The 24,524-nt window shown below is 39.1% G+C and overlaps 1 protein-coding gene across 2 annotated transcripts in view; it reads left to right on the top strand.

The window, feature by feature from the left end:
• Nucleotides 1–24,146: 24,146 nt before the first annotated feature.
• Nucleotides 24,147–24,524, top strand: part of LOC119741629 (potassium voltage-gated channel protein eag-like) — a 39,156-nt gene continuing 38,778 nt past the window's right edge. For both annotated transcript variants that reach the window (XM_038217456.1, XM_038217459.1), the window contains exon 1: nt 24,147–24,375. In XM_038217456.1, coding sequence (XP_038073384.1) covers nt 24,219–24,375 — 157 coding nt within the window. In that variant the 5' untranslated portion in view covers nt 24,147–24,218. The remainder of the gene's footprint in view (nt 24,376–24,524) is intronic.

Here is a 24,524-nt window from a genome sequence, read left to right on the forward strand (position 1 = left end):
GCACGCCAAATGGCCCTTCACAATGAATACTAGAGAGTCAAGAGCCAGACCGAGGTTAAACTACGTAATTAAAAGCAGGCTTTGGGAAATGTAAGGAGTACTGTTAAGAGTCTTGCCGCAGGTGGTCATTTACTGAAGATTCTCGCATGTGCTTGCCTCAGCGAAGTATGGCGAATAAGATGAGGACCGAGACCTGGGCTTATTGGCTTGATGTTTCTCAAAAAGTGCATTAATAATAGCGTGAAATTCACTTCACCGATCTCCAGTGAAAATTTTGGAATGCTTCGCTTCCCCCTAAATGGTGTATTATCACGGTGCTCCATGCACGAGGTAAAAACACGTCTACTGAAGATAGCACCTAGAGTTGATGAACTCTGTCACACTATCCAGCGGCGAACACTCTGGAGGTGCGTGCGTTAGCGAAGAGTATCACCTCACGTCCCCAGGGGTCGCATTTTATTTCTTGGTTTGGTAATGAACGGCGCGGGGTAGTCGCGATTGTGTAACCTTAGACACGAACTAGGGTCATTTGCAAGATGGTGGTAATCCGAGCCCAAGGTGGATGCATCAAGGTCTCTAAATATATTTAGGCTGTTAAAGGCGGTGGATATTAATTAAATACGTAAACGTATAAATTATGCTGAAAAGGAAGTAAATTATAAAAGTGTCTGGAGTCAAAAGTGTCCACACCGCCAACGCGATGAAAAGCATGTATACACGTAAATGCATTAATATGTGATTTAAAAATCGAGTACAGATTATGAAATAATTTCAAATGGATCAATGGAAATATAAAAGTCTGGGCATTTTTGCCTATATCCCTCTTTCGTTCTTAGCCTAGACACAAATGCATTCGAGTATTGAGCCATTTTGCCAGCATTCCAGCATTGCTTAGTTGACTACGTATGAATATCAAAAGTAACCGAGTACTTCCATCAGCGCCCAAGTTTCCTGTTTGAATTAATACCTTCCATGTTGAAATTGCGTTGTCATGACAATAAGGAATTGCTTGCCATTTTACAGGGGTTTCCATGGTTCCGCTGTCCAAAATCGTAAACAACAAATTACATGGCTGCCATTGTATTACACAGATCAGTTGCAACTAGGTTTCTCGCTCAATGTACGCAAAAGCTGTGGTCGAAAATATCAAGTGCATGTGAAAATATCGAGGTCCAAAATAAACTCGAAGTGATTGACTTAATCAAAGTGATATTAATATTACGGTTGCATCATCAAATGCTGATGCAAACTTTACTCCAAATCCACGATTGTCTCAATACATACTAATTTAACAGTGAATTCAAAGGACCCATACAAAGTACTTTTTAAAGAATTCCTTGAAGTTGCACCTTTATGTTCCATTTCACGTTACTTTCAATTTTTGTTTTGTCATTTTAAAGGGTATTTTTGTGCCTTTGCGGGTTTGTTTGGCTAAAGTGAATTTCTATGTTCACCTCAATGTTACACGGCTATTTTAGCACAAAAAGGTGCTTGAAATTTGGATGTTTTGCTGTTGTACATTTTCTTTTCTTTGGCGATTTGTTGTTGTGTCAGTACATGGCAGTAGGCTAATGAGCAACGCTTCCCTCACAAAATGTTTTCAATGAGCAAACTTTGGGCTCACCATTTGAGCAGAAACCCCTAAACTGAACGATGTGTTACTGGAATGACATCACAGCAACAGCGCCCTCGGTTGTCCGGGAAAGCATTGACAATTTTAAATATTTACAGAAGTGCACTTTTCGATAAAATTAATCAAAAAAGGAATGTTTAATAGTTTCCATACAATTAAGAGGAGTAGAAAATGTGTTCCTAAGAAAAATGCATTGCATGGACCCTTTAAAGCAGTAATACCAAAAAAAATTGAACAAAATTTGTCTTTGTGACGCAATCGGCTTGTCGCAGGCAATCCATTTCAGTATTGCAATATTCATGCTAGTTGACAATAAGAACAAATATGCGCTGCCACATCAAACGTTACCCTATACCCCAGCTTACGTCGGTGACATCTGCAAATGTGATTTCCTTTTCATCGGATGCCGAAAAGCATCAAGCCATTTTTCGAAGGGAGAACAGGGCTAGGTATCCGTGCTATCAGACACCTGAGTCAATACCTATTACACATCGACAATAAGGGGTCAGCCTTGGGACGAGCGTAAAGCAATATGACGGTTGTGAGGCGATGCTGTACCTATGGCCAACTTGCCTGCCTGCCTAACGGCATCACGTTCTCTAGGTTTCATTTGAATTGTTTAGATTTTGGGATTAAAATGTGGGTTGTTTGAAGAAAAAAAAAATTCACCACATGTTGGGTAGGTATTAATTTTAATTTATGTCCTATAGGTGATTGACAATGTAAACATTATAAGTATAGATTTGGCTGTTCAAATTGTAACTTCAATTTATTCCGCCAAACCCATCCAGACGTTACTGGATAAACATGATCCGAACAACTCCAATTGATGTGTTGTATGCTGTAGCTTTTCCATATTTACACTAATCAGAATTTATTTGTCACATAAGATAGCAAAGTTTATTATTAACTGAAACAAGATGAAGACAGTATTTGTGATTTTTTTTTTATTGCCCAGTCAATCAAACATTGACTCCGCCATACTTTGAATTTATTGTCGTGTCTGGGAATTTAGAGAACTCGGGACACAAACTGAATTTTGAATATTTGAAACTGAAATGACGTTTGTTATTTCCGTGATGCGTATTGTGTTACTGTTTGCAAAATCGAAGTTTTCGGGGAAAAAAAAAGAATCGATCATCTGTAGGCTTTCAATAATTTCTCCCCCATCTATTCATTAACAAGTTCTTTTGAGAAATAAGCTCACCCAAAAGTCTCACTTTCCATAATTCTTCCACATGTCTACATGCTCAACAGTGTACAAAGAAAACAATAGTTCACACATCATTAACGGCCACATAATGCAAGTCATCGCTACATCCGTTGCTGTACGTAGGCCTAATTGGCGGATTTGGAATTATATGTTTTCCGTATGTAGCTGTTTTCGGAGGGTCAAATAAATAAATAAATAAATAAATAAAATAAAATAAACACTAGGCATAAAATAGATCTAAATATGTCAGTGATTTCAAACACTTGTTTTAATAGAGAAAATTAAACGAAATTAATATTTTTCCCTTATAGGTACATGCGACAATGCCCACACTATGAAACATCTATCAACTAAAGATTGAAGTTAAAGTTTTGCCCATGTTAATGAGTATAATTCTAATTCTTTAATTATGATGGTTAAAGAATGCTTTGTTAAAAAAAAGTATTGAAAATATAGCATCAAAAAGAGTTGACATAAACAAGAGCATTGTGATTCATTTCGTTGGAAAAGCAGTCAAATATGCTCCCTCAAAAGCATGTACTCAAGCTTTCAAAAAAAAACCCGAAGGATTTTGTTTTCGTAACAATGCATTATCACAATTATGCAAAGGCAGGCGGCGGTAAATTTGTATTAAAATTTCTTGATAGATTGATTGCTTTTAAGTGTAATTTGTTCGCGGCTTTGAGTCCCAGCACCGTCCATTAATGGCGAAGTTGTGTCTCGCGATCGTGAACAGCCAGTCGCTGTGTAGGGACTCAATACTACAAAAAAAACATGGCCTAATGCAGGTAAGTACTACCGGTGCTTTTAGTTACGTGAGCTATCGGGATGATTATAAGCCTTGATGCAAACGTGAAAGCAGAATGAATCGACGCCTTCACAGTCAGATGTTCCATCCAAGCAGCTTGCGTACGAGACTCGGCATTCAGTTTTCCAAGTTTGGTCATTAAATGAAGGCACGTCTATAAATAAACACAGCGCAACTGTACAATTCGATTGGACCCTGTCCTCGAAAAGTAATTTGTTTTGCTGTAATGTAGCAAACCAACACTGTGTTTTCAGCAGTGTACTGATATGCGAAATATATTAGATCTCTGAAATAAACGTAACCACACCCATTTTGATTGAGTTATCTAGGAATTTGGATGAGTTTCTTGTAATCAGTATTGCTTTTATTTGATGTATATTTGAGTATATTAATATTTGAGTATTATTAATATTTGAGTATTATTAATAATAATAATATATTATTACATGGTTAACCTGAATGTAAAATGTAAATTACCGTTAAGTTTCAAGGAAATCTTTATAAGTAGTTTATTTTGAAGGCCGTGTCGGTGAAGACATGGGAGATGTTGAAATCATTACACAATTTGAATGATGACTGTCAAAAGGGCAAATTTGAACAGTGATTGACTGTCAACAGACCAAATTTGAACAGTGGTTTTTAAAAGCTTGAGTACATGCTTTTGAGCGAACATATTTGACTGCTTTTCCACAGAAATGAATCATTTTGTATTTAATATTAGTTCAATTTGTTTGTTTAACAGCTTTGTTTATTTTCCTTCCCTTTAGGTCTAATTGTTTATGTGCTTATTTGATTTTATTGTTTGGTGTGTGCTTGTCCCGTTAGTCTGTTAGTGTTTGGGTGCTATGTTGTCTTCACTAATTAAATTTGTTCTGTTGTATCATGGTTGTCTGTTCGATTTTCAATAATTAGAGTGGAAAACACTGCTTTTTGAACTTCATATGTTGACGCAACAATGTTTGAAAACCAAGTCCTCCATTTTTGATGGAGTGTAGACAATTTACTAATACGATTTCGATTTACATGTGGTATTAAGTGTATTAAATGTCCGATGCCTGTGCCAATTTCAAGTTAGGCATACAGTTACGCACAGACTGAAAATATGAAGCATGGAAAATAATTGCAATGCAAATTACAGGTAACCAGCCAAAACGCCATGTAATGTATATTGCGTTTAACTGGTTCTCTGCAGCTGATTTATGTTAAGCACTAAACTTTACTAAGCATTATTTTCTGCTTAAGAGTTCTATGGCTTTAACGAGACCAAATAGTTTTAGCCTTGCGAGCTTTCTTCATTTCATCGCAAACTTCATTTCAACACCTGAGCCCGACTCCACTGTTACGTCAGAACCTCTGACAACCCCAATCATAACTTGACCTTGGCCGTTTGACGTCTTGACATAACTTCAAGTACTCACTACCCGATCTTCTTGGAAAAAAAGAGGAGTCACATCAATTATTGTATAGCCTACTCTTCATTGCAGTTTACGGATACCATAGCTCAGAGCCCACCCGCTGTCTTAAAACCATATTATTATTTCCATCCAATGTTGATCTTGTACAGCTGAGGATATATATTGGAGTTGCTGAACAAGTATGCGCCAGACCCCTCTTGTTGGCTGCCTCTCAATTTACAAACCAAACATGAAGAGTAACGCTGTTCGATTTTTTTTTAGAGCTTCAGAGTTTGAAGTTCAATATTGATGCTCCCATGCAAATCTGGCATTGGCACTTCAGACATTCGGCGCTTAAGACATTGATGTGGGGGGCGGGCGGGTGGGGGAGCAAGAATATGAAAAAAGAGAACAACATTTCCAATATTTCAAACAGTCTGTTTTTCGAACACGGTATGATTTTGTGTAATGATCTGCAAAAGGCCAAATAATAACGGTGACAAAAGACTGCCGATGTGTTACAACTGATAATGTAGTAACCAACGGATAATGTATCACCAACCGATAATGTCACACAAATTGACCGAAACTGTATCACTAACCGATAATGTAACAGAAATTGACCGATAGTGTAGTAAAAATGTACTACACTATCAGTCGATTGTAACAAATTTTGACCGATAGTGTAGTAACATTTACTACACTATCGGTCAATTTCTGTTACATTATCGGTTAGTGATATAGTATCGGTTGGTGATACATTATCCGTTGGTTACTACATTATCAGTTGTAACACGCTGCATAATGTCACATTCACCCGACCGTTATCGACAAAATTTTGCTGACACATCTGCCTCAAAGGTTAAGAATCAATAATTCATTACGAGGAAATCCTGCGACTTTCACGCATTAACAGCCTTTATCGAGCTAACAAGGCTGAACAGAAACCCGCCATCTAATTCACATCCGTAATAGTTTAGCACCTGTGCCGAGCAGGCAGCTCTACAGAAGGATTATTGCTCCTTGAAGGGCGTAAAGATTTACTCTGCATTCTTAAAAAAAAAAACTGCTTGCAATAGACCTTTTGGGCTGCAGGTATCTCAGAGGGTGGTCTTTGTCATTACAAATTAGTAACAATGAATGCATGTAGTCTTTTTGACGCAAGGAACGGAGTCTTTAGCTTGTATATACTGTCTATAGAACAACTGACATTTTAATTAGTACAAAAGTAAAAAACGCGGTGATTTTTTCCCCTCTCAATTGACGAAAAGTATACCATGGTCACTTAAAACGTTTTATACTTGGAAGAACGTTCACAAGATGGAATTTGCGTCGGGGTGATGTATATCAATATTAGACCCATCTTATGAATTGTTTAATTGCGGTACCCGCTGCTACATGTACATAAGATTCGAACCAGCCAACCGATCCCGCAAGCTCGGTGGTCGAAAGATAAGACCTGTGCACTTAGAAAGCAGAAAGTCGTGGGTTTGAGTCCCACCCGAGTGATCATTTCCAACTTTCACTTGGGGAGGTAACACACTGAAAATGCGTCGGTGAAGGGCAAAAACCTATAGTATCGATTGGGAAGGACGTGTTCATAACCCTGTTAAATTGACAGTTTTGCTTAACTTGAAGGCAGTGGCATATCCAGTATTGTTAAGACTATTTAGAAAGCTTCAGACGTCGATAAAGTAAAGTCTTTGTTTTGCCCCCGCGGCATTACAAAACTGGATACGCTGCTACGTGAAGGCTCAGCCAATCGTCCTCTGAGTGAATGAGTCACTGACTGATTGACTGATTGAAAAGTCTCTCAGTATTAATAATGTCATAAACTAAGACTTTTGGGTTCAGTTCGACTAGGCAGGTCTTGTCTTGTTTCTTTTATCCCGTGTAAAATGTTTTTTTTTTTTGGGGGGGGCAAGTAGGTCTCCCTACAAGACTCTTGTATTCACTGATGCTTCAACTCATCTTCATACAAAAATGCATTATGTCCACGGAAAACGATTTCCCACTTATTTTAAAGGTGAAGTATATATATCATTTGTCATCATATATATCATTTTTTTCATTTGAGCAACAAAAGTGCTTAAAATCTAAAGGAGGTGGCTTTAACAACTAACCAGATGGGGTTTTAGCTCAGTGAATGCTGTATATTCTAAGGAAAAAATATTCCAGGATCTCGATTTCGATTCAAAAGTTGCCGAGTCATGTTTTGAATTGCGCCCGAAATCTGCGTTCGGGACGATGTCACGCACTGAACCGACGAATTATAGCAACCGGGCGCGCGTTTGCGTCGTTTCAACGCTTGCTCACCCATTCACGGCTTCGCCGAATTAAAAACAAACTGCTAAGTTACATTTCCAAAAATGCGTCTTGAGACGCATCGTTGTAAATGGCCTTCTTTCATTGCTTTCTTCAATATGACCGCATGCCAGAAAGAATAATTTCACAACGAGTTTAGTGCCATTACTATCTTTAAACCAAGTAAGCTTTTCAACAATAATTTTGTCAGTTACTTTTTGGGTAAATGCAAATGCTCTACCTTTAAGGTAAGCAGCTCAATAAGATGGTGGTCGAGTGGTTAGACATCTGCACTAGAAAGCAGGAGGTCGTGGGTTCGAGTCCTACCCGAGTGATTTTTTCCAACTTTCACTCGGGAGGTAACACACTGAGTATACAGTGTTTAAACGTCGGTGAAGGGCAAAAACCTAATTTGATTGAGCTCAATAAGACTTCTCCATTTGCTTCTATTAGGCTTCTTCACATCAATAGGCACTGTCTTATTGGCTAATGTGATTTGTCATATTTTGCCTCTAATAATACTGGCATACCACGCATCTATTACAGTATGTGGTGTCAGTTTCTCTTTAATATGAATACTTTTTTTTCTGCGTGCAGTCGCTTGATTACTGCAAAATTCCTGTAAAATCTCCTTTTAGCAAGCCACGATTATCGGATAATCGCCAGTGAAGACTCAACAATGATCTATCACTTCTGCTGTGATACATTTGACAGCACTGGGGATTTTGAAATGACTAGGGACGATATTGTCATCATCAACTTATCATGACCGCCTCCCTTTATCACCTGGTAATCTTCCGTTGGTATTTCTTCAATATCGCACACTGCATGTAGCGCCAAAATGGTGATGACAGGCGTGCACAAAGGCGTGCGTGTTGCAGTTTCCGGAAGGAAAAAAATCGAGAAAACAGTACCAGTACTGTTTTTGGAGAAACAAATAAATAAGTAATTTTCGTCGGGAAACTTGAAATTTGATTGTTTTGTAATTCCGTCGAGCGAAAAGAGAAAATAAAACTTTGAAATTAAATTCTGTGTGCAAATTATTTTTTAATTATGTATGCACACATGCAGTGTTCGCCGACTTTTTATTGATTCGTGTTGTAGTCAAGTACCTGTTTTTAATTGGAAACTGTTTTTTTCCCCGGCATCGATGTAGCCAGGTATTGATTTTATGTACTTCATAGTAGCACACATGTCAGAGTGAGATGAGAATAATTTGTAAATGTATACTGTGTCGGTGTTGTCGGGTACATTTCCATGATGAGTGCGAGTATACTCGTACTCGTATACGAGTACTTTGCCATGAGTAATATGAGTACGAGTATTTTGTCATGAGTGCGAGTACGAGTACAAGGCAATTTTGTTTTCCACGAGTACGGGTACGAGTACCAAAAGATGTACTCTAGGACGAATATGAGTACGGGAACAATAACGAGTACTTTCCAAAAGTAGGAGCAACTTTCAATGTGTCTCTTGTTCTGAAGGGCTTTTTACAGTCAAACTAGTTTGACAGGATAAAGCCTAGGCATTTAACCAAATAATGCAGAAGCCTCCAAAACAGTAGAAAATGTGTTGTTTTCCTAAACTTATTCTGTTATTTATTCTAGCGAGAGAAGATTTTCAAGAGTATGAGTGCGAGTACTTTGTCCTAAGTAAGAGTACGAGTATTTTCTTTTCTTGCGAGTGCGAGTACGAGTACCAACAAAATGTACTTGAGTACGAGTACGAGAACGAACAACACTTGTCTATGTACAGGGTGAGTAAAAAAAACGAAACCCAATGTCGGGACTATTGTTTTAGTGAAGTTCTTCATGTAGCACTTTGAAATTCTAAGATATGAAAGCCAATTCATAAGCTTTCTTTTAGTACAAGAATCATCCAAATCACGCATGTACTTTTCAAGTTACGGAATTTAAACACAACCACCGTTTTAAAGTTCTGTCCACGGATCGCAAAAGAAGGTGTGCGTTCTTTCAGCAAAACAAAACAATTCACGCATATCCCTATGTGATTTGTTTTCGTTTTGCTGAAAGAACACTGAACTTTTTTGTGATCCGTGGACAGAACTTTGAAACGATGGTTGTGTTTAAAATTCCGTAACTGAAACACTACATGAGTGATTTGAATTATTCTTGTACTACAACAAAGTTTATGAATTGAAAGTGCTACATGCAGAAATTCACTGAAACAATAGTCCCGACAGTTGGGTTTCGTCTTTTTTGACTCACCCTGTATGGTGACTTGGTAGGTTGACATCGTTTGCCGATTGTTTTCCATCCGTTAGCCTGTTTATATTGCCTCCTGATTAAACACGTGCATTTTGATGTCAAATCTGCCAAGTGGTAAATGGCAAGTCCTGGTATAATTATTGGTCATACCTCGGTGTGCTACGCGGGGTGTGACCGGGAAAGACAAGGTGAATTAAAGCATAATTAGACAGCAGGTTGCAGGACGGATCGGCCATCCATCGTGATGAAGTGTCGGGCACACACATGGGGCCCCAAAGCGACGGGGTTCAGGGAAAGTGGGACCAGGGCAGGATGCAAAGTCAACAATGCATGAATGAACCACAAGTTCACTATCCTTAATGAGCTTTAAATATTTATCCTTGCGTGGTTTTGCTTGATTGTTATTGCTTTTCCATACGGCATTGATGTGTCACAAATAAAAAGTATATATAGCTCATGAAGTAGTACAAGCTAACGACCTTTCCAAGTATAACAACCAGTTTTGAAAACAAACTCCCCCACCAATGATGCTTGACCATGGTACAATTTCAATCGAACCACGACCATCGATCATCGTGTTACCCATCTTCTGTCCGCGTTATTTATAGCAGTATCTTTCATGGCACTGCAACCTTCAAGATCAACCAAGAACTCTGGTATCCAAGTACTAACTTGTCAATATTGTCGATACTGTAGAACTCACCTTGTAACAAGCCAGATCCACCAATAGTTCGTTGCCCAAAACGAATATATCAATTTCCTGTTTATCTCTATGCCAGACATTTTTTCAATGTAATTAACATGATACGAGTTCCGTTTCCTCCAAAGCTATTACAATACTTATCTGATATACACGTGAATTCTCATAACAATTTGTTTCAAATGTTGCTAATCATTGATAGAATCTACCTTTCTGAGAAATTTGCAAAATATTCACATCGGAAAGTGTATTTAAACAACACTTGTCAAATCGTTAAATTGCTCTGTAACCAGTGGGTAACCGAGTAGCTGTACTATAAACTTGACAAAAACATCGATTTTTATATGAAATTGAAAGGCAGTGTTCACTATATGAATCTAACTATCTTTGTATCATAAAACGCCAAAAAATAGTGTCAACTATGTAATACATTTTTAATTTTAGACAGACGTTTGCGCAAAATCTGTTTTACGTACACGAAGTTTCAATGTCGCTCGCAGTTTAAACACGTCGTTTTATAAGGTATTTATAAATAAGTTGTACAGGTCTATGTTCCTTATCTCGTTTTTGAAGAAAAAAAACTATTTGTGTTTTACTTTTTAAAAATGTTTGAAATTTAGACAGTCACATACGTAGTATTTTTTTGTACGACATTATGACATTTTATGCCCTCGTAGAAACATCTTGTCGTTAAGCGAAACTGAAAATACATTATCCGTGTCGTCATTATGTCTGTGTAGCCGTTAGGGTTGGGACAGTTGGGCAAAATGTTGTCGTTTCCCGGCATACGGTGAAATACGAGGCCTGCCCGCCGGGCACTTAGGCTTCAAACGTCGTAGCCGCGTGTCACGCTGATCGTTTAAAGATCCTCACTTCAATTTCGAGTCCGCATATTTCTAGTAAATGCACAGAAAGAATTGAGATGTAAACATGAATCCTCTGTATATATCAACGCGGGAAAACACGAATCCATTTGCGGTGAAGATAATTTGACTTCTGTTGTGATAGGTATATTGCCATGCACGATACGTATACCGAGTTCCTTTAATGGCGTAAACTCCTCACCTCTGCAGACTACTGCCTTGGGGCAACACACGATCTCTTTGCATCACGCTTTACTCTTCCCGCCCATTTCCCCGGTACTCTTTATAGGGCGCTCTCCAGGTCGCATATGCCTAAGCCTGTGCTGTTTTCGTAAACATGGCGACAACATAAGTCCGTATAGCTTCTAGATGAATCCAGATTTCCTTGATCACACACTTCTGCGATAGTGGATCCGTACCAGCCAAAATGAATCTGATTTCATTTTCAGTTATCGTGGCCGATATATGACAATGATAACACATTTTGACATTTTGAATAAGTTTTCTTTCGGCCATGCAATCTTAGTAACGCTGGTTGAATACGTCAAGAGTTAAATGAATTACCACGCCCTCTTTCGTAACTACACATTTGAAAAGAAGATTTCGATTGAAACTGAAAATTCTTTTGAAAGAGCCGATATTGAGATTGTTATTTTCTTTTCTTATTATCTTACAGGTTGGGTATCAGTTTCAACAAAGCCTTACGTGCTTTCCCAGAGAATATATCCATGAATTGTTATCATCTCCCAAATAAATACGTTTCGACTACCCAAATACAAGTCTTCAACAAAACTGTGACCTCCCTGAATTTAATAAAAAGACAGTTAAAAGAAAAAAAGAGAAGAAAGCCGTATTCCAATCTTCCGATCGTCTTTTGTACCTTATCATCTCGGCGGTCTTTCTACGAAAGCAATTTCATTTTGTTACGGTACAAGTTGATGCCCAAATGTGCACGTAAAACCCATGGCGCATGGGTCGTGATCTCTGCCATGCTAGGTGCCATGTTTCCTAGGTATGTGCAGGAATACGGGTTTTTTATCCACCCGATTCTCTCATGAGTGCGTAAAAATAGCAACATTATGGAAGGATGTTCCCCCACGGGTTTTGCATCAGGTACGTCATAATACCTTTATACCCTCAGAAGCTTATATGACTGCGAGAATATGACTGCGGGGCTCAGCGGTGTATAGGGCTGGTGATATTGGGAGCATTAAGGCGTCTGCTCGAACGCTCAAGGACTAAGTGGGGAGCGGTAAGAGGTAAAATTGGCGGGAATATATTCCGCACTAGAAATGGTCCACTCTATACGGCTGTCAATTCATATTAGACACGAAGGCAGCCTCGTAGCGAAGTTGCATCCATGGACACGCGCAAAACATTGATCACGCTGTAGCCATGGTGACCATTGTTGTCGGGCTGACGTCAAAGCAAGCTGTCTTCCCGGCTGAACAGTCAGTAAAAAAAAAATCCTGATTGGGGAAGAGGTAAAAGCGAGAGAGGAATTCCTGGGAACGGGGAACAATGAATTGTTTTAATAATGCCGTCAGAAACTAGACCCACATCGTGCATTAAGAAGCCTTGAAGTCAAGTACTGTCATGAAGATGACAAGGATGTACACGGGGTGGACTTAAGTGACGATGTCGTACTAAAACACAAAGCAGGTGCACAAAACTGAACGGTCGAGCTGATTCGTTTTGCGTTTTAATAGACTTACGAGGTAATTGTTGGCCAAGATTATCCCAAAGAAATGGGACAATATCCACTGCTTAACCAGTGTTGCACTTCACCAATCAAAGTACCACGTGACCGTTCGAGAGTAATAATCTCTGGACATTATTCGCCAAAGAGTTCTAAATACCAACTTTGAACAAAGATAATATTTACATTCGAATAGTCCCGAAAATGTATGTGTGTGTTTTGAATGGTCCTCACTATATTCCAACTGTGGCACCATTTTCTTTTGTCTGCCTGTCTGCATAATTATTGTCTTTTGATTCAAGTTAGCCCATACATTGCCAAGAATAGAAGTGTGGAAAAGTATGGCCAATATGAAATATTACGCCATTAGTGTATACTTATGACTTCATTACACAAATGCTGGCGTTATCTTCTCAGTGAAACAGACGGTCTGCATGTCGTTTGGCAAGTCAATCAGTCAGTCAGGCAGTTACTAGATCAGTCAGGCATTAAGGACATTATAAGGATGGTCATTCGGGTCCAATAAAAGATTCAAGTCCTACACCGTCATTACTAATGCATACTATAGCCATAGTCGCTTCAGATGTCCATGCATGTCCAAGGACCTATAATAAATTCCAATTTACCGTCAAAAGCAACCGTGCAGCAATGGAGGGCTAGCAGAGGCTGATGCCCTTTACAATTTATGCATGTGGTGTTTTCTTGTGGACTTGGTCAATTTCTTACAAATGCAAACATGCATGTACTTCTGTAGAGCCTCTTTACCACTACCAATGTCTAAGATGGAGGAGCACATGTTTTTGTATGCATGTAATTTTGCATCATCCGTGAAATCATTGCGGGGTGCTCCGGAGGTCTTGACACACGTCGATCGACACACACATGTAGCTTACTAATCCAGCGCGGGAATCACATCGGTACATAACCTTGCTTCAGAGTAGATTGATAACTTATACATGCTTGAAAGAACCCGGTACCCTTGACCACAACTCCCGAAGAGCAACGGCCGATAGAAACAACCCATTTGCCCATCAAAATCTCCCTGTTCGCTTCAAGAAAACGCATCGTGTCATCGGGCCAGATGACTGCTCCGATAGGTCGCTTGCATCGACATAGGGCTACACAAGAAGAACTGAAACAAAGCCTTGTGTTGCTTTATTCCGGTCCTTGCTCTACGTTTATTCGAAGATGAGATCAGCGATTGGGATTGATGTGTGCACGCTGTGCATGGAACTACATCGCAATAATGTCCCCTCTGTGCTCAAGGACCCTTAAAGCAATTAAGAGATGTTTATAGCCATGTGGCTCTGACATCATTAGTAACTCCATGAGGCTTAGATACAGCAGTTACCGTATGCTGGTGGATTACCATTTGCATATATAAGGGCCCATCGTATTGATTAAATTGAAACTGGCTCTCGAAAATGTGTCTTTGGACAGCCATATTGTCAGTAATGTCGCCATCGATGAATAGGAACACAAGATTGGAATGTTGTCTCTTTTACCTTGTTTGGTATGTAAACCAGAAGGGGAAAAGCAAAATGCATAAAACGTACCTATAGTATGACACACTCGTCTAAAACGTCACAGATGTATAGCAATGGAAAAAACACCCGAAATAATTGTATTTATACTGTATAATTACAGTGGCTTTATGATTATGTGTTCAACGGTGCTGCACTTGGAGAATTATGTTATTTGACGAACCCTATTATTTTGATCAAATATAGTTATGTTTCGACGGAACCACTTGTCATTGGTATGCATGCAGGGTAATTGCCTGCAGGAAAAAAAAACAATATGTAGATGATGTGAAAAAAAAATAACTGAACCCCTCCAGATAGGCATCGAATGTTCCAAGCACACATAATGCCACACACTATTTTGTGCCTTTTGGGGATAGGATTTCCGCACTTGAACTGATAGAATAAGACAATCAGTTCAACCACCTGCCAGCTCGCGAACGATATGACATTCAAGCACAATCCCTTAAAATTGACTGACATGTTTTGTTTAAAAAAAAGAGGATGGCATTTTGCAACGGCCAAGTTTGCTTTTGCTCGTGCTCATCAGCAAACGAGCTCACCGAGGCCTGGAGTAGGACTTGATCTGATTCCTCTAATAATTATAGACATCTGGGTATATACCGCCTCCATCCTTTCAGCTGTAGCTAAAAGCTTTACCATGTTTGCGAGAAGAAAAACAGTACTGGCTTGTTAGCCGGTATGTGGAGGGGCATTAGTGCCCGATATAGCGATTCCGTTTGCTGAAACTGGTTTTCCTTTAGGCTGGAGTTTTTTAAGTGTCCCGCTTACCAATAAAAAAACCCGCAAAGATATTGCCTTAAAATGTCGTTCTTCAGTAATGAGTTCAGCAAGTAACGTCATCGTTGGACGGAAATTAGTCACACGCTTCATGTTGACACCAAATCATTTCGAAGTTTTACAGTGATGTCATTTATTTCTCCGAAATACATTGCTTCGTGCCAAAGGTAGGACAAAAATGAAAGAGAAATAACCGGCCTGAATGATTAGTACTTATATTTGGCATGTAACTCCGACTTAATGAGCCCCATGTGTCTCATTTACCCATATCAGGTCTCTTGTGTGATTCCAATGTATAGTCTGAAAAAGAATATCCCCAAGATGGTAACCTTAGAATTGAAGCATCATGGATTCTCTACCGTGCACATTAATAATATAGCCGGCGTCTCGTATCCCCCGGTCGGCGTATGTGATGTTTATTTGATTGAACGAGAATCAGTCGGAATCATTTCCCAGTCTTCCTTGTCCTTGCTCGAAGCTAAACAAGATTTTCATTTGACAGTATACAGGCCTTTGTACGATGTATTTGTTTACCAAAATTTCATGCGTATTCGTTTGATATTGAATAGTTAATATTGCATATTAACTATTGTGATTTTATGTTAGGATGATAGACTATAAAAATAATTGGATTAACGTTGCAGGTGAACAACATGTACCTACAGACACAGCAAGGTGCTTGCAAATAAAGAGTTGTTTTTATGCCTTTACTAATTTCATTTCAACGCCTGCTGTGTTTCCATATGTAAATGATAACGAGCAGGTATTAATAACACTTTCAGTTTTTAGCTGTGAGGCTAAATGCAAGTTCAAAAGGATGATCTGTTATCTAAATAGCAAACAAATTAACAATCCAAGATAATCCTATACAGTCTTTTACAATGGGCCACTGGTTCAATGGGCCACATTATGCCCCCATGTTGTGTATATTTAATTGTTGTTATGGTAACTGTCTTCCTGACGTCATTTGGTTCTTAAGTGAGTGTGGGTCTCCCGTCATAATAATAATTCCGTTTGCTCCGAGTCAGATATTCACGCACATTGTTTGGAAATAAAAATGAACATTACCCAGGCCGATAATTTGGTGGTATTTCCGAATGAGGGATGGAAATTTGCTAGTGTGTGACATTGCGGGGGAAAACAGCAAGTGTATTTTATTGAGCATGTCGCTGTATTACATTTATTTATTATCCAGTGACTGAAACCCCATAGAGATGCCATATACGTAGTGTAGCTTCGTGCATTCAACATAATGCCTGAAGTATTAGTGTTGAACTGTTTGTATTTTTCCCGCTGAAATATTAAATAGTTCTATGCTCAGGTCAGACAGGTTGTTGTGCCCGCCATAAACTGCACTCGCAACATGATGACCACAGTTCAATACTAGAGATTGCATGATCGATGGTACCATCTGGCCAATAACTGCACAATGTACACAGAAATCACTTTGCAATGAATTGCAACAGTTGACCTAAAAAAGTAACACATTTGCATAAGAAAACAACAGAGTAAGACTATGATGATTTGCAATTTTTGGAACGAATGTTTATTCGAACATTGTTCACGTAATCACAACTCAAGACGCTCTCTCTGTATCTTGTACATCTACATCCGTTGTAATACTGAAAACAGAGGGTTTGGAGTTGAAAAGGGCTTATAAAAAGGGCTTCAATTACATCTGAACGCTTTACATTTAAAAACATATTATGGATGATTTCTTAAATATATTGGTTAGTTGTGCACAAATAAACGTAAGTTTTATGGTGCCATTCATTTTTACAGTAATATTTTAATTAAAATAAACATTACTGTCTTATTACTTCTTTACCAGAATCACATACGGATACATAAAGTATGCATGTATAATGACTTCATGGTCGCAGGATGATCAAATATGAACTTTTTACTAAAACTGACTTTTGCTATATAAAATGTATAAATAGTAAGAAATAGTTTCAGTGAAATAAACCATGCCGATAATGAGGGTATATCAATTAATGTTATAGTAACTACAAGCACAGTGTGGAGCATACCGATTTTCACTAAACAGGACTGCCTTGAAGTGCATGACGAAACACGAGAGGCTGCTTTTGTAGGCCTAATGTCTGGTGTCAATCCAAACACGATGCTGTTATACTTGATCAAATTTGGACAATAAAAATACGGGATTCTGAGGTTTATTTTCGAAGCTATCGTTTTGAGTACCCCTAATTATCAAGGTAATATTGTTACCACACTTAAGGATACTGCATTGCATTGATTTTGAACCGTTTCACATGGGCAATCAATTAAGCGGCCTGCACATCCACCGGCACTTGTTATTTTAACACTCAGACTGCTTATCCATTAGAGTACATACATAATGACGTCAGTGGGGATTTAATGCACACCTACATGGATTTTCCATTTGATACATCAATGTGCTGACATAAATTACAGCGATGCACTCCACACTCTGGGGCCACATGCAGGCATGCATTTATGTTATAATGCATATGCCCTTGAAAGCCTAAACGTCTATATCATAATTCCCTCACAGTGCTGCCTTGTTGTCTTCAATTCCGTTTTGTTTTCAATGCCGTTATTCACTCGAAAGATCTAATGCGGCATTAATTAAAGAAAAATATGAAATTTGTGACCATTCCAAGTCGAAACAAATAAGAACAAAATATTAAAAAACGCCGATTGATTCGAAGCCTTCGGTGTTCTTGGGGGGAAAAAGGCCTCAGTTTTCAAAGAACAATAATATTAATGGACAGAATTGTGTCGATTTTTGGTTGAAAAAGTCCACCAACGTTGAGCATCATACTCAAGTAGTCTACCTATTTTCAAACAACTGACACATTCGTCATTTAGGATTCGAGTATATAAGTGCTCAGTATCCACAACCTGCAGCCTGGCCATTTCGCAGCAGAATACAGCATCCCCTGCAAGTGACTCCAGGGCTTACATAATGGCAAAACAAAGCTACAACGCTGTAGGTCTTTATACTTTAAAATGCATTGCCAATATGTATCTCACTAGCAGTTGACAACATGGCGTGAATGACAACCACAAAATGGTTTGCCTGTCCGTAAATTGTGCAGGGGCGCGTTCAACGTGTAGAGTCCATCCAGTATTCCTTTTGGAGGCTTTGTTTTCTATAATTGCATGACAATATTAGTGCTGCGTTTAGTGTTTGCAAATATATATATATAGATAAAGCTATATGTAAACATCATAAATGTATTTTAAGCTTAAATATAAACCGGGATATTCGGATAAGATTCGAAGATTTACATGGTTAAATCAGAGATAGGCCTAATAGTAAGTTTGCGCTACTAGAAATTTAAGCGACAAGACATCTATTATGTGAGTTTTTTTCGGTTCTGACATTCCCATTTTTTTTCAGACCCACATGACATTTCTTGTCACTTGGTGTTAGCGCAAAATTACTCTTAATGTAATTACTCGGCAACAGTTATTGACAACGTTCTCATAAGACGAACACTGGAAAGGTTCGAAAACTGTAAACTTAAACTTAATCACTATTATTATGTCTACAATAGGCCATTCCGTTCGAAAACAGTTAACGACAGCTGACTGTTGTAACACGGAACAAGATTTGTATAACATTAAAGAGCCACGTGGCATCTGTAGCGCGGCAAAGCCAAAGACCGAAGGTACAATGGGCCCACAATGTCTCTGCTTTAAATTAGAGACTTAGTGGCGGTCGAAGCATGTTGTGAAAACAGCGGTTATCAAATTAAAATGAGGTTCTTACGGTACGTAAAGACCTTACGTCATTCATGTGCAAGACGGCATATGGGTGACGTTGTTGCGTGCAATGTAATTTTTGATTTACATTGTATTTAGGTGACACAATATTAATATGCAAGACAATGCAAGGAATGTCTTGGTGCCAACAGTCGTGCTAAGAAACTGGACACGTGACCATTCTGGGCAAATGAAATTACAGTATCTGAGGAGCAGTATAGCGACTTTAATTACTACCCTTGCGAATCAATGCACTAGAGGTAAGCGGTGTGCCAAAGTTATGCAAGCTCACGTTTTGAGCAGTTCGATAGAAACCAATCGTGTTGGACTAGGTCTGTTCAGCCATATAGTCGAGAACAAAGTTAAAACTTTTAACGCTTTTCTGGCTGTAATTTAAATTTTTTTTTTTTAATTTAAGTTCTCCTGAAATTATTATTTTATTATTTTCCTGGCAAAACACCTTTTAATCTACGAATATGATGAAAATCATATGCACTGCATGCACTGTTGATTGAATGTTTATACAATTTATTCACGAAAAAAAACATGAGGAAGGCTCATTCATTTGTCAAACTTGTTCACGATATTGATCTCGAAATCTCAGGGTTTCGATTAAGAAGTGCAGCTCTTGGAGATTCGTAGAATTTCGATAAATACTTGTTTGTTTCTTACAGTTTTCTGAAACGGAACTCTTATGTTCCTCAAGAGTTCCCACTCTTCTGCAAGTTGCTTTGCCTTAAAAACAAAATTATAGAATAATTGTATCATGAGTTTATCCCTTATACTTCGGACTTTATTTGAGTGTGGTATTCGTGAGAGCTGTCGATGAGGACGTCTGAACAGTCTACACAACAAAAACCTCGCTAGATGTTACTCTCTTAATTCCAAAGAGTGAAATTAGGGACAAGACGTGTTAGAGTAAAAACCCCTCTCATTTTCAATTGACATAGTCTGAAAAATGAACCACTTCAGTTAAAGCTCGCGGGAAACCTCGATCTTTACGATTGAAGAAATTTCACTCTGAAACGTCTAGACCCAAGTTTCCGACTCTCGGAGTGAATCTTCACTCGAATGGTGTGAATTTTCACTCTTTAGAATTTAGAGAGTAATGCCCAACTTTTTGACATTAAATCCTATGAGGTCGAGTGCCACATGCCCCAAAATTACGCTCCATGATTACAGCCTAATGCAGTGACTTCGCAATTACAGTGTTGGACAGGGTGTTTCCTCAATAACATGATTAAGATCAGTGTAGAGTCCATTTTTTTCCTTCAAAATTACGTTAAAATAAATCAGATTATTAAAAACGCTTCCATGATTTCAATTCCAGTGATAAGCCACTTTATCTTGTGGACCTTAACATAATCACAAACTTGCAGACAAAGTTGTACCGTCACAAACCATATAGCAAGGGCATACATGGGCCGTTCACATGCAGTTACGTCATGGGCGTCGCCATGATTTTTTTTCCCGGGGGCAAGCACATTTCCCCCAATAATTTCTCACCTTGTTCAACATATTTCAATTTATAATTTTTCGAGCGTGGGCAGGGGAACATTTGCCTATCTTCCCGCCCCCCATCAAATTCACAGCAATATGGCTTCGCACCTCGTTTTTTCCTTTTTGTTTTGTCTTTTCCGGGGGGGGGGGGGCAAGCGCACCCCTTGCCCCCCTTGCGACGCCCATGTGTTACGTGTATATACTCTAAGATGATATCCTTTTAATGCTTAATTTTAACTAGTTCCATTCGTGCCGAGTTGAACGGGATTCGAGAGACTGAGGCAAAACGGGTTCCTGATAATTAACGTACTGCATGATTTTATAAAATATCTTAAAACTTAAAACATCGTAGGATTATTGCCTCTGATATTACATCAGTAAACACATTTCCTTTTATTGTTTACTACCGTTGCTTTTCTAATAATGGATATCTGATTTCAAACCTCGTAGATGGAATTGCTGGTTATTAGATACTATATTTTCAATGTGATTTTCTACATACAAATTCATCCTTCTAATCCATTCAACCACACCCTTACCGATGACTAATATTACATCGCTTAACATCTGATAATGAACCATGCGTGGTCCGCTGACAATCGCAGACTCTAACTCAAAGTTATTAACGTGTAATTACCGTGCCTGTATTCTCTCCTCACGAGTTTGAATTACAATTGACGCGGTTTCCATGGCAACGGACCTGCAATATCTGTCTCTGGCATCACGCCTGAGCGAGAGTTTGAGATCACCAAGGCGCGTTTACGGAGCCCCCCTCCAAGTGTGCAGTCGCGCGGGTCCGTCAAGACGGCCTAAACCTAGCTCCGGGCCCGGCCAGGCTCTTTTATTAGCTAAGAGTCTCGGAGTCAGATTGCCTGATTTTGTGTTGCCGATGGCTACGTCAGTATTGAGACTGGGGAAATTTATTCCGAAGCTGATACACATCTCAATCTGAGATCAGTGTGACGGTGTCTCACGGCTAAAGTTGGGCAATATAGGAAAAGGGAGCGGGCTGACTGCAATATTAACCCCACTGTCAGAGGCCAATCAAATATATGACGTCATGAGTGCGACTGCCTCGAGATGGGCTCAGGAACACAACACAGTGGTATTTGGGATTTTGTTGGTTATAGCGATGTTCACGGTATTAGAGTTAGTGGAGAACTCAGTCGAAGCCCTAATGTTTGTTTATAGAAAACATTTGACAGGAGAAGAAAAAAATAATATATATATTTAAAAAAAAAAAGGAGTGTCATGAAACAATTTCTTGGTAGCACACAACTGAGTTTTAAAAGAACTTAGCTTCAGGCATACACCAAGGTTAACAAATTGTTCATTATCTTTTTTGATATGTTGTCACTACTGTTTTGCAGTATGTACATGTAGTTCAAATACGATGCTTTTGTTGCGACCGTCGCGTGATTGTTTAATGTATTTCAAACACGGCTTCTTGCCATTACTGTCTTTTTTTCGTGGGAGATCATTCATGGTCTAACTTAGGTATTTGCATATTCCTTCTATCATGGATCATTGTGTTCCTGTTAAAAGGGGCCCAGGTGGCAGATGAGATCAACTAAGATGCTATCTGTGTACCTTACTGGGTGCAGATTGTATGAGGGCAAAGAACATATGCAGTTCATTGCATCATATGCAGTTCATTGAAGTTTGGAGTTCAGCATATTATTTCATTGTGTACACTCCGTCAAATGAATGTAATCTTTTAACAATCAGTTTCCACTGACTGAACATAAAGGAGCTGACGATAAAAGTTAAGTGCATTGAAAGTGCGAAGGCGAGACATCATCATAGCAATGATGTACAAGGCAATAATTCTAACTGAACTCTTCAGAGTGAATGTGATAATATAATCAGTGATGGCCTGTACCGGAGGCGTAACTAGGGTCAGACCTCGGGGGGGGGGGGGGGGCACCTGGGGATACATACACTTTTGTTTTCAAGTGGGGGGGGGGGGGCACTAAAAGCAAATGAAACGTAACATTTCAACAGTGCAGTATATATATTTTTTATTTCAAGATCGCAAAAGGGGGTGGGGAAATGGTGAAATGCTGCAAATTCGAATAGCGGTGGGGGAGACCTCTTGTGACGCTAGAGGGCGCTCTTTTTCTTATTAATTTAGTCGAATTTCTTATTAATTTAGTCACGGTTAAAATAAGTCAAAAATAATAATCTATATTCCTCTTCGTTTTAACAACTCAAACAAATTCTTTAAGAGTCACTTCCTTCATTGCAAGCGGTATATTTCGAAGGTCCCCCCGGCTACGCCACTAAGGGGGGGGGGGGGGGGGGGGGGGGGGGGGGGCTGGTGCCAGCGTAGTTACGTCACTGGCGTATACCTTCCACTTTGATTGAGTGTGGGTGAATTTCTAGTTGTCCCACTCAGAAATGGAGTCAAAGCATCCCGTCAACGACTTGAAACATATCAAAGGAGCAGTACCATGAGCGTCGCCAGGATTTTTTTCCGGGGGAGGGCAAAGCAAATTTTCCCCCCAAATTCCTTAACTTTTTCGTTTTTAAGGGGGAATTGCCCCCCCCCCCCCCTCACGCTGCCCATGAGTAGTACTTTAATCCGATTTGTAAAAGAAAACGGAAAGGAGATATCCTATACCGTAAATAAGCGAATCACGTGATGGCTCGTTGTATGCAAATCCCCTCAAAGCATTTGGTGAGCTGAGATGGGGCTGCGACTGTTTGGAATCTCCAACCAAATTATTGGGATAAAATTCAACTCCATTCTTTTGTCACGTTTCTGTATTTATTCTGTTCACTCGCACACGGCTGGGCGTACGTGCTCTGAACCCTAATAGACGTAATTCAACGTTTCGAGTTATCTTTCAGCAGGAATGCCGCAGGTGCTTTCCCGCTGCAGCTGAACAGTTCCTGTAGTGTTGTATTATTTTAATCGGATAGCTTGTGTTCGTTGAGCGGAAACAAACATTTGAATGCGCAGACAAATTTAACCGATTGCATTTCTGCAATGAAACTGCATTATGAAAAGGAAATATGGATTTTCATCGAAGCTTGTCATTTTTCTTAGAAATTGAGAAGACATCGTTATAAGATTTATTAATTTAATCCACCACTTGCATTAGAACATGAAGAAAAAAAATGTTGTTAGAATAATCTCATAATAGATTATGGGGTGTAGTAATTTTAGATTTGAGGTGGTCAACACTGATTCAAACAGTAAATTAAACAAACTGTTTTGAAAACAGCACGAAGAAAGTTTAAATTCTTTGTTTATTCATACATATCAGGTAATCACTGGAGATTTAGAAGTTTCGATTGTGTACATAATGGTTCTGAGTTACATCTGAAGACCCCTTAATGTCGCTTCATAATGCGCGATGCAAAGAGAATTTGACGTCACAAAACAGTCGACTTGGAATGTGTTTACATTTGGCGAATTTGCAATGTTGAAACCTGCTGTTGATCCAATTCAATTCACATCTTTATATTTTCTTCGGCAGTATCCATAGGGCCTAACCTTGTCACATTTGAATTCACAATACAACTTTCCTTGTTTTACCACAAATAACTTCGTCTCATATAGTTAGCGTGTGTATAACTTAGGTTCCGTTGAAATACTTATTTGGTCGGGTTATTTTACGATAATGTAAATGCTCTATCGACCACTTCAGCACTTCTCGAATCAGTTTGTGTTTCTGACGTAAATTTGGCTTTCCTTTTCCTTTTTGGACTTGCAGATAGCAATTTCATCTTGTCCAACGCACGGGTGGTTGGGTACCCAATCGTCTACAGCAACGATGGATTCTGCAAGATGACGGGACGCACACGGGCTGACGTCATGCAGAAGAGCAGCACCTGCAACTTCATGTACGGGGATCTGACTGACAAGGACACCATTAAGAAGGTGGAGAAGGCGTTTGAGGAGCAAACGCCTGTGCAGGTGGAGCTAGTCATCTACAAGAGAAACAGTAAGATCAGTATTCTTTTCATTGTTATTTGTCATTTGCGCAATTATTAGAAATTGCGTTACGCGCGCCTTTGCACATCCAAACACCGTGGACGCAAAAAAACAGGGGGAAAAAAGACTAAACAGGTGAACACAAGTCCTATGCAAAGA

Source organism: Patiria miniata, unplaced genomic scaffold (genome assembly GCF_015706575.1).
Source record: "Patiria miniata isolate m_02_andy unplaced genomic scaffold, ASM1570657v1 HiC_scaffold_5, whole genome shotgun sequence".
Taxonomy (NCBI): domain Eukaryota; kingdom Metazoa; phylum Echinodermata; class Asteroidea; order Valvatida; family Asterinidae; genus Patiria; species Patiria miniata.